Below are 10,659 nucleotides of genomic sequence, written 5' to 3' on the forward strand. Positions count from 1 at the left end.
AACATCTCAGTGTGCACAGGCCTTTAGAGTTAAACATTTAAATAAAATATATTTAAAAATAGGATGGATGGATGGATGGATGGATGGATGGATGGATGGATGGATGGATGGATGGATGGATGGATGGATGGATGGATGGATGGATGGATGGATGGATGGATGGATGGATGGATGGATGGATGGATGGATGGATGGATGGATGGATGAAAGGGGTTCAGTTAAGGGCTGTTCAGTCCCTGTATAAGGCAAGGCAAGTTTATTTATATAGCACATTTCATACACATTGGCAATTCAAAGTGCTTTACATAAACGAGAATAAAAGAAACAAGTAAAATAAAAATAAAAACAAATAATAAAAATGCGTAAAAACAAAACAAAACATAAAAACAGGTAAAATGTGATATAAAAGAATGAAGAAGAAGAGAAAAACATGATAGTGCAATCTGTCGGACGCAGCACAGTGCTCATTCAGTAAAGGCACAGCTAAACAGATGTGTTTTCAGTCTTGATGTGAATGTGCCTAATGTTGGGGCACATCTGATCATTTCTGGAAGCCGATTCCAGCAGCGAGGGGCATAGTGGCTAAAAGCCGATTCACCCTGCTTTGACTGAACTCTTGGAGTTTCTAGTTTATATGATCCTAAAGATCTGAGTGATCTGTTGGGTTTGTATTCAGTGAGCATATCTGTGATGTATTTAGGTCCTAGGCCATTCAGTGATTTATAGACCAGTAATAATACTTTAAAGTCTATTCTGAATGTAACTGGCAGCCATTGTAGAGACCTGAGGACAGGTGTGATGTGCTCTGATTTTCTGGTTTTGGTCAGAATTCTGGCTGCAGCGTTCTGGATGAGCTATAACTGTCTGACTGTCTTTTTAGGAAGGCCAGTGAGGAGTCCATTACAGTAATCCACCCTGCTGCTGATAAAAGCATGAACAAGTTTTTCTAAATCTTCACTAGAAACAAAGCATCTGATTCTTGCTATGTTTTTGAGATGATAGTATGCTGATTTACTGACTGCTTTGACATGACTACTGAAACTCAGATCTGACTCCAGAGTCACACCAAGATTCTTGACCTTATTTTTTGTCGTTTGACCTTTAGTGCCAAGGTACGCATTTACCTTGAGAATCTCATCTCTGTTCCCAAACACAATCATTTCAGTTTTCTCTTTGTTTAACTGAAGAAAGTTTTGGCACATCCAACTGTTCATTTCATCAATGCATTTGCAGAGGGTGTCAATGGAGCTGTAGTCATTAGGCAGTAAGGCTAAGTAGATCTGAGTGTCATCAGCATAGCTGTGGTAGGAGAAAGTAAGACTTTGGTTTAATACAAGTCAGCCTTGTTCAAAGCTCAATCTACGTTTCTACTCTCACCTACGGTCATGAGCTGTGGGTCATGACCGAAAGGACAAGATCTCAGATACAAGCAGCCGAGAGTTTCCTTCACAGGTTGGCAGGACATATCTTTATAGACAGGGTGAGGAGCTCTGTCAGCCAGGAGGAACTCAGAGTAGAGCTCCTCCACATCCAGAGAAACTAGCTTAGGGGCTTGGGCATCTGTTTTGGATGCCTCCTGAACACCTGCCTAGGGCGAAGTTCCAGGATTGTCCAACCAGGAGAAGGCCTCTGGGAAGACCCAGGACACACTGGAGGGACTATGTCCCACGGCTTGCCTAAGAAAGCCTCAGGATCTCCCAGGAGAAACTGGAGGAAGAGTCTGGGGGTATATCTGGGGTTCCCTCCTCAGACTGCTGCCTCAGTGACCAAGTCGCAGATAAGTGGAAGAAAATGATTTTTATTACATTATATATATATATATATATATATATATATATATATATATATATATATATATTATACTTTTATATTTCCAAATCTATATTTAATAGTAAACACACAACATACTCTTTGCGTTCCTCTTTCCTCTGCAGTGCTGGCCGACTGTGTGCTTCCAGCAGATGGCACAGGAAGTAGCTCTTCTCTAGATCCACTTCCTGCTGAAGCCGATGAAGCAAAGCGACCTGCTGTCCATCCGCCTGTTCCAGCAGTGTTTTCAGCAGCTCCTCCAGTCTACGATATGCAGCTCCGTTCCCTTTACAGCTGGGTCTGAGAGCTGCGGATCTGCAGACTCCAGCCAGCTCATCCGCCAGTTGGCGATGGACGTCTCTGGTTGGTCTGAGCGTGGATTGACTCCGCCAGCGCAGCAGACGACGCACCTCCGCAGCTCGCTCTCGTCCCAGAGCGTCTCTCTGCCGCAGGAGCTCCAGTGTTTTCTGCTGCTCCAGCCGGAAGGTGATTTCTCTCAGCGCTCGCTCTCGCTCCTCGCGCGCCTCCTCACGCTGCCGCTGGAGCTCCAGGGAGAAGCGGCGGTGGGCCTGCTGAGTCCTGCTGCGCTCCACCTCCAGCTTCGCACGCAGACGCTCCACGTCCCGAAGCAGATCAGGACCAGAGCCGCGTTTCAGACCCTTCTTGGAGGAGAGAACCGGAGGGTTATTGACATCACAGTTTTTTCTCATGATGGAGTTGGATACACAGTTGTCAGCTCAGAAAAGCATGCAGCCGGGGTGAAAATGAAGACAGTAGCATGCACACACAATCCAACATGCCAACTGAAAAGAGCAGAAATGAAAAAACTTAAGAATGTACAACTCATTTAAAGCATTGTTGGATTTACTCTTCAGTGTTTGGGCTTTCAGCAGTGATATTTACATTATGCTGAACTAAACTGAACTTCAACTCTGAAAACTAAACTGACAGTTTCAGTTTGCTAGAACTTCTATGTGAAGCTGCTTTGATGCAATCTACATTGTAAAAGTGCTACAGAAATAAAGATGAGTTGAATTAAAGTGGTACAAGTCATTTGAGTATGGACAAAATAAACGTTTTTCTTTTCATATTATGCAGGGCTCGAAATTGCGACCATTTTGGTCGCATATGCGCCCGAAATTTAAGCTATGCGACCTCATAATATGTATTGGGAGCATTCGTGCGACTGCATATAATGGTTGTAGTGCGACCCGTTTTTTTTTTTTCTAAAAACGTGGTAAAAAAAAAAAAAAAAAAAAAAAAAAAAAAAAAAAAAAAAAAAAAAAAAATCGCTCTTCCCTGCCGCTATATTGGTTCATATTAGCTGTCAATCACTCAAGACTTTCCGCTGTCAGATGATCGGGAGGGAGCTTTTGTGGCCGCGGGGAATGCAAACGGCTGAAGAGTGAAAAGTACACTGACTCTTGATGCGTTGTATGCACTGCGTGTTCAGCCAACACAATCTCACGGCGATTCATAAGATTTTCATACGTTTCCTTGTGGGATCAGGCTGCAACAGCGCAAATGTCCGCTAAAACACCATCGCCAAAGAAGCTTGCCTTTACTGAGTTTAAACTGATGCGGGTTATAACAAAGAACAGTATTGCGCCGGTGGTCATCGGGAGAATCCTGCTCTGCCCCCCTCATATTAGTCCGGCTGACTCGCATGCTTTCCCGCAAACACAGAAAAATGTAATTCAGCGCGTAACGAGGCTGAGCATTAAAACGACACGAACCGAAACCAAAACTTTTATAAGTGAGACTTTTCTTCCTTTCTTTTGTCTGTTCTTTCTTAAGGTGTATATTATTTTTCTATTTAATTACTGATGGCTGCTTTGCAGCTTTCAGCATTGAATTAAATGATTTATTATATTATTTTGTTTGTTTTGTAGCAGAAATATTATTTATTAAATTGACTTGCATATAAAAACAATAGAGCAAAATAAATATTTCTTACTACAATGCTTCATTTGTGTTTGATGCAAACCATCAATTTATTTTTCATAAAGTAACAGCAGGACTTTATACAGCAGATAACTTACATTAAAGCACGTTCAAGGCAGCATGATGATGAGGAATATAATTCATTATTAGTATTATTGTCATCATCGTCATCATTAATATTTTATAATTATTCAACATTCATTTTGGAATTATTGCACACAAATATTAAGTCATCACAGCGTTAGTTAGATAGTGGTTTCTGGGTTTTGTTAGTCTCAATTAATGTTGTTTTTTAAATACAATAAATCCCTTAATATACAACTTGTCAAATATATCATGTGCTATATGGTGCTATATGGTGCTATATGGTGCTCCTAAATATTTCAGATTGGGAGCACCGGTGCTACCAAGTAAGAAAGTTAATTTAGAGCCCTGTTATGTAACTGTGACATGACTCTATAATGGAAAATAAACAAGTGACAATCTTAGGCACACTGGAATGCGTGCATCAGCCTTAATTTTTGTGAACTAGTACAGTATAACTTCTTGCACGTTTCAGATGACAAATAGACATTACAGTTCCTCATGATAGAGTTAAGGGTGGACACACAGAGTTCAGGTTAGACTTGACAAAAAGCATGCTGCTGGGGTGAAAATCATGACAATGGCATGCACACAAAATCCAACTGAAAAGAGCGGAGATGACAAATGATCAGCATGCGGACAGAAAGAGAGTCACAGCTCAATTAAAGAAACTAGAGGTGCGTCCCAAATCACATACTTGTGCACTACTTCAGTGCTTCCCACACATACTACTTGGGCGAGCCACCCGGCTGCTTAAGTATATTTGGTGGGGACAAATAAATAATACTATTATTATCATTTTTTTATTATTAATATTTTTTTGTCAGTCCAAGAAAGCCAAACATTTTAAAGAAAGCATGGTGTTACTTTCGGGCAGAAGGAAAATTGAATTAGAGGCATTCCCATGTTTAACTCTTCTTTAAAAAGTCCAGAAAGATAAAGTGCTCTGATAAACAGTGTCAGCTTTGCACATGAGTTTGCAGTTCTGTCTTTATTTACATTGTCGTACTTTTCCCATGTGGGCAGTAGAGTGGAATCTGTGCAATATATTATGCAAATTAAATTAATTTTGATCAATAAAATTATTCTTAAAAGTCACATTATTATATATTTTATTTTATTTGCTGTGGAGAAAAGGTGTGTTTCAATCCAGCTACTGCAAGTATATTTATTAAAGATAATATGTGCTATTTATATTATTATAAAATGAATAAGGTTTTGTTTGGGTAATGTAATGTAATGTTTTTTATTTAGTGCCATGTCAGCAACCAAGGCTATCTTTATGGCAGGAATCTTTCAACAATAAATATTTTAAAATTTTAATAATAATAATAATAATAATTATTAATAATTTAATAATAATAATATTTTAATAATTTAAAAATCAACAAACAAAATAAAACATAAATTAAATGAGATTTTTTGTGTTAATACATGATAAAAATTCTAAAATCTTTTCTGGTTTCACTTTGTCAAAAATTTCCTTAAAAGAGTTCATTTCATAAAAAGTCCTTCTGGAATCAGTAAAAGCAGGACAGTCCAGTAAAATATGTTTTACAGTAAGAGGAGTTTTGCAGCACAAACACTGTTTTGTTTGGGAGCATTGATACAGCCACAATCATCTTATGATAAGAACACAGATTAAATGGATCTGATCATGTAAATGTTTGCACTAACCATACTGCACATTTCTATTAACTTAATAATTTATAACTTTAGCCCCTTTCATACATACAGACCTTTCCGGAAAATTACCGGCAATTTTCCAGACGGGTATGTGTGAACAGGCCCTTTTTGAAAATACCGCTAAATTAGTTCTGGCTGTTTTCCTGGAAACAGAAGTTGTAACATTACCGGTAATTTGCCGGAATGCTGCGCTGTGTGAATGCAGAAGGAAGATTGCCGGAAAGAGCTTGTACACGTCTAGAATGTGCTAACGCGAGACGTCTACTTTAGCCAATCAGAACAGTCAGACCAATTCACATCCGCGCGGTTTATGAGAATAAAAATTAAATAATCAATGATAAGCCGCTGTTTGTTTACCTTCAAGCTTTGCGTGTGCCCGTGAGCGCCAGCACACACACATATCATGTACATCTCGACATGCGAATGTGTTTCTCTATATGTTTTCATCGAAGTTGTTCACAATACTGATCATCCACAGAGTTTGTGATGTAGTCAAATGCTTACAAATACAAGCGCAGCCAATTAGAGCTCATTTCTGGCTAATGATGTCAGAATTTACCAGTATTTTGGAATGGATGTGTGAACGCTGTTTTCCGTAAAAATTCCGTAACGTCCTCGCCTGTGTGAACAGCGCTTTTTAAAATTTACTTTACCAGTAAATTCAAAATAATCTTACATCAAAAGAAAAAACAAGATTAATTTGCTTACCCCATTGGCAGATTATTTTGCTTGAATTTTGCTTGATGCTTGACTACCTCCCAATATGTCACTGTCACTTTATCACAATTATCATGTTTACAAGTTCTTTTTGCACTATTCTGTTCTTTATCTGCACAACTCTGGTTTACTTTGCACTCATTTGCTACATGCCCTTAATGTCACTGTATTGTTTACAATTTTTATTACCTATGTATATTGTTTAGACCACATTTATGTGCAATGTATATACTGTAAATTTTCTTTTTCTTAAACTCTACTATTTTTTATATATACATTTTATATTAATGTTAAGCACCTTGGGTCTGAGAGTAACGCAATTTAGATTCTCTATATGTCTTGTACATGTGGCTGAATTGACAATAAAGCCGACTTTGACTTTGACTTGATTTAAGGAAAAACTCAATATTGGCATTTTATTTCTCAAAATAAGACAATATGTTTTGCTTGTCTAGAAAATGCTTCTTGATATAAATTGAGATATTTAGACTAGAAACAAGACAAAAAATCTAAGCAAGAAAAGCATGTTTTGCAGTGAATGCGGTCTGAGGAAAATGACCAAAAAGTTCTATTAAGTTCTTATTATATTCAAGCTAATGGTCTAATCCGATTCAATAATCTATGCTAAGCTAAGCTAATAGTGCTTCCACCAAACGCCGATATCAGCTGAATTTATTAACTCTAGAGAAGCTGTGAAACGAGGCAGTTTGTAAAGTAATATTTTCTGTCTTTTAGTAGATGTTTTATATGAGAGACTTGCGTTGTTTACCAAATGAAGTGGATCTAATTAAATTTGCATTGTAAACATTAAATAAAATTAAAGAGGTATTACTTTTCAGTTCATACATTAAGGATTTAGTTATGATACTCGCAAAATCATTTATGACCCCAACATTACCTAATATGACACCAACTTTACCTCACTCTACTGCAGGGGTGACCAATCCTGGTTCTGGAGGGCCGGTGTCCCTTTAGGGTTTAGCTCCAACTTGCCTCAACACACCTGCCTGGATGTTTCAAGTACACCTAGTAAGACCTTGATTAGCTTGTTCAGGTGTGTTTGATTAGGGTTGGAGCTAAAATCTGCAGGACACCGGCCCTCCAGGAACAAGTTTGGTGACCACTGCTCTACTGTATGTAATGTTATCACAGAAAGGTATTAAAAAAAAACTCTCGAAATCTGAAAACGTTACATGAACACTGCAAAAAAATTATTTTCTTGCTTAGATTTTTGTCAAGAAGCATTTTCTAGACAAGCAAAACCTATTGTCTTGTTTTGAGAAATAAAATGCCAATATTAAGTGAGTTTTTCCTTAAAACAAGCAAAATAATCTACCAATGGGGTAAGCAAATTAATCTTGTTTTTTCTTTCGACGTAAGATTATTTTGCTTACCCCATTGGTAGATTATTCTGCTTGTTTTAAGGAAAAAACTCACCTAATTTTGGCATATCATTTCTGAAAACAAGACAATATGTTTTGTTATTCAAGAAAATGCTTCTTGATTTAGGAATTTTTAGATATTTGGACTCGAAACAAGACAAAAAAATATAAGAAAAGCATTTTTTGTAGTGCAAAAGGTCTGATTTCACGACACAAACACAACGACACGCTGAAACTCAATGACACTGGCAATGATACAGAAACACAAATAAAAGCGATGATACACGATGACATCATGAGGTAAAGTTGGTTTATATTCGCACGTCCGTTTATTTTAATAGTCTCTGTATTCACCAAGCTAATTTGAACATTCGGACATTATATATGAAGTATGACTTCAAAACAACACAAGCACCATACTGACTGTAAACAATGCGGTACTTTGATAGTCATCGGCTGCTAATATGATTTGCCTATTTAGAATTAGCAAACAGTAATTTTCTGAAATTAAATAATTAAGGAGAATATCTGAACGTTAAAACAAGCTTTACCTCAATCATCTAATCTAACGTTACTGTATGCAATGTTATCACAGAAACCATCAAGAACCTGCAGAGAAAACACGTTACATGCTGTCTGATTTCACGACAAACACAATATCGAGACACGCTGAAACTTAATGACTTAAACACCATGGCACTGAAACAAAAACACAGAAAAAGCGATGATACACGGTGATATGATACATCATGTGTGGCTAAAGGAGAGGCAGTGCTGGTTGTGTTGCAGTCAAGTCTGGAGAGCTGTGAGACTTTAATAATCGCCAGATAATAAACGCACTGACCTTCCTCCGCTTCAGAACTTCAGCATGTGCTTCATAGCTTTCTTTATTGCTGTGAAACACGCGTAAACACGCGGTAATCCTCTGCGAACCTCGTCAGCGCGGTGTTTGTCTTGCTTTAAACGCGTCTTAAAGCACCAGTTGCTTCAGAGCTCGACGCTCAATGTCCGGCTGCTGATCTGGACATCAGCGCTGCAGTGAGCAAACAGCGACCCCTGCTGGAATCAGTGAGACACTTCATCACAAATTACAAGTTGCAGAATTGCATATGCAACATTAATATATTGTATAATACATTATAAAATAATAACATGTCATATATATATATATATATATATATATATATATATATATATATATATATATATATATATATATATATATATATATTTATATATATATATATATATATATATATATATATATATATACACACACACACACACATACATATATACATATATATACACATATATATAAAGAAGTAGAACCTGAAGTATTAATTTAATTAAGTACAAAACAAAGGCCAGGCTGCTTAAAATAAAAAGGTGAGATATAAAACACAACATATGTAGGATATGTTTTCAGAATCAAAATTTCAGTATCACAAATATATCAATATTAGTTATGTGTATGCTCGAATGCTGCACTATCCTCCTTATAATCAACATTTTCTGATTTTGATTGTAATTTAATAATGTGCACATTTTAATGCTGCTTTGGAATGATAATTACGGTGAAAAGCGCTATACAAATAAACTCGAATTGAACTGCATGAAACAGAAAGGAAAGGAACTGAATGGAATGAAATAAAAAGTAATGAAGGGAATGGAGTTAAGTTGAATTGAGTAAAATGAAATGGAATGAGAGGAAAGGGATAAAACTGAATTAAATAAAATCAAATGAAATTTATTACATGAAATGGACGACACAGAAATTAAATGGAATACAAGGAAAGGAATGGAATTGAATCGTTGTTGGCGTGGGTTTCCTCCAATTGCTCCGGTTTCCCCCACTAGTCTGAAGACATGTGGTACAGGTGAATTGAGTGAGCTAAATTGTCAGTAGTTTATGTGTGGTTGTCACCCAATGATGGGTTGCAGCTAGAGGGCATCCGCTACGTAAAAAATATACTGGATAAGTTGGCGGTTCTTTCCGCTGTGGCGACCCCAGATTAATGAAGGGAATAAGCTGAAAAGAAAATGAATTAATGAAATGTAAGAGAAATGTATTAAATGGAATGGGAATTAAAGGAATTGAATAAAATTAAATGGTAAGCAAAGGAATGGAATTGAATTAAATGAAATTGAACTGAATGAAACAAAGGAAATGGAATGGAATCGAATTTAATTGAATGGAATGAAGCAGGAAGGAATGAAATGGAATTAAAGTTTGTTTAATGGAATGGAATGAAATTGAATGAAACAAAAGAATGAAAAGGAATTGAATTCAATTTAACAGAATGCAGTAAAATGGAATACAAGGAAACAGAGAGGAATGGAATCCAGCTGAATAAAATAAAATTGTATGGAATGAGCAGAGAGGAACGGAATGGAATTGAATAAAATGGAATGGAACAGAAAAGAATTGAATGTTAAGGAATGTAACAATCTTGAAAAACTGAAAAATCTTGAGTTCAAATATTAAGTGGAGCGACTGAAATGACAGTGGGTCAAAGGTTGGTTGGGGTAAAGCCCTTCAGGAACACAGGGGCTCTATAGTGATTGTGGAAAGTGTCCAAACCTCAGCCGATCAAAGCCATTGAGTTGAACTTGTGTAGCAGCCGAGCACTATTGATCCAGCAGCACCAGCCTCTGCTGCAGTCTGAGCTCCACAACATTTAACCTGCTGAGAAACATTTCAAATGTCATCACTATATCTGATGGATGGCCATATCAGCACACTATAAACAGCTGAAGCAAAAATTATTCAACATTAACATTTTTCAAATATTTACCAAGTGATGTTTAGTGGAGCAGGGGAATTTTCACGGTATTTGCTTTAACTTTTTTTATTTTCTGGGAAAGAAATTATTTATTTTAGTTTGGCTTAAATAAAATAACAAATTTATTTCCTTTAATCAGTTTTAAGGACAATATTTTTTATTAAACTAAATTAAATGGAATGAAACAAAGGAATCAAATGGAAAGGAAAATAATTTAATTTAATAAAATTGAACTGAATTGAATGGAAATT

General features: G+C 36.7%; 1 protein-coding gene across 38 annotated transcripts in view; it reads right to left on the minus strand.

Moving 5' to 3' along the window:
• The window catches only part of tspoap1 (TSPO associated protein 1), a 258,828-nt gene extending 250,200 nt beyond the window's left edge, over nucleotides 1–8,628 (minus strand). For 28 of the 38 annotated variants that reach the window (XM_073951830.1, XM_073951842.1, XM_073951827.1 and 25 more), the window contains exons 1-2: nucleotides 8,467–8,628; nucleotides 1,909–2,612 (exon numbers count right to left, since the gene is read on the minus strand). In XM_073951830.1, coding sequence (XP_073807931.1) covers nucleotides 1,909–2,519 — 611 coding nt within the window. In that variant the 5' untranslated portion in view covers nucleotides 2,520–2,612; nucleotides 8,467–8,628. The remainder of the gene's footprint in view (nucleotides 1–1,908; nucleotides 2,613–8,466) is intronic. The other 10 variants (XM_073951847.1, XM_073951852.1, XM_073951845.1 and 7 more) reach the window with 2 other exon arrangements.
• Nucleotides 8,629–10,659: the final 2,031 nt, after the last annotated feature.

The sequence above is a fragment of the Danio rerio genome, chromosome 5 (genome assembly GCF_049306965.1).
Source record: "Danio rerio strain Tuebingen ecotype United States chromosome 5, GRCz12tu, whole genome shotgun sequence".
Lineage (NCBI taxonomy): Eukaryota > Metazoa > Chordata > Actinopteri > Cypriniformes > Danionidae > Danio > Danio rerio.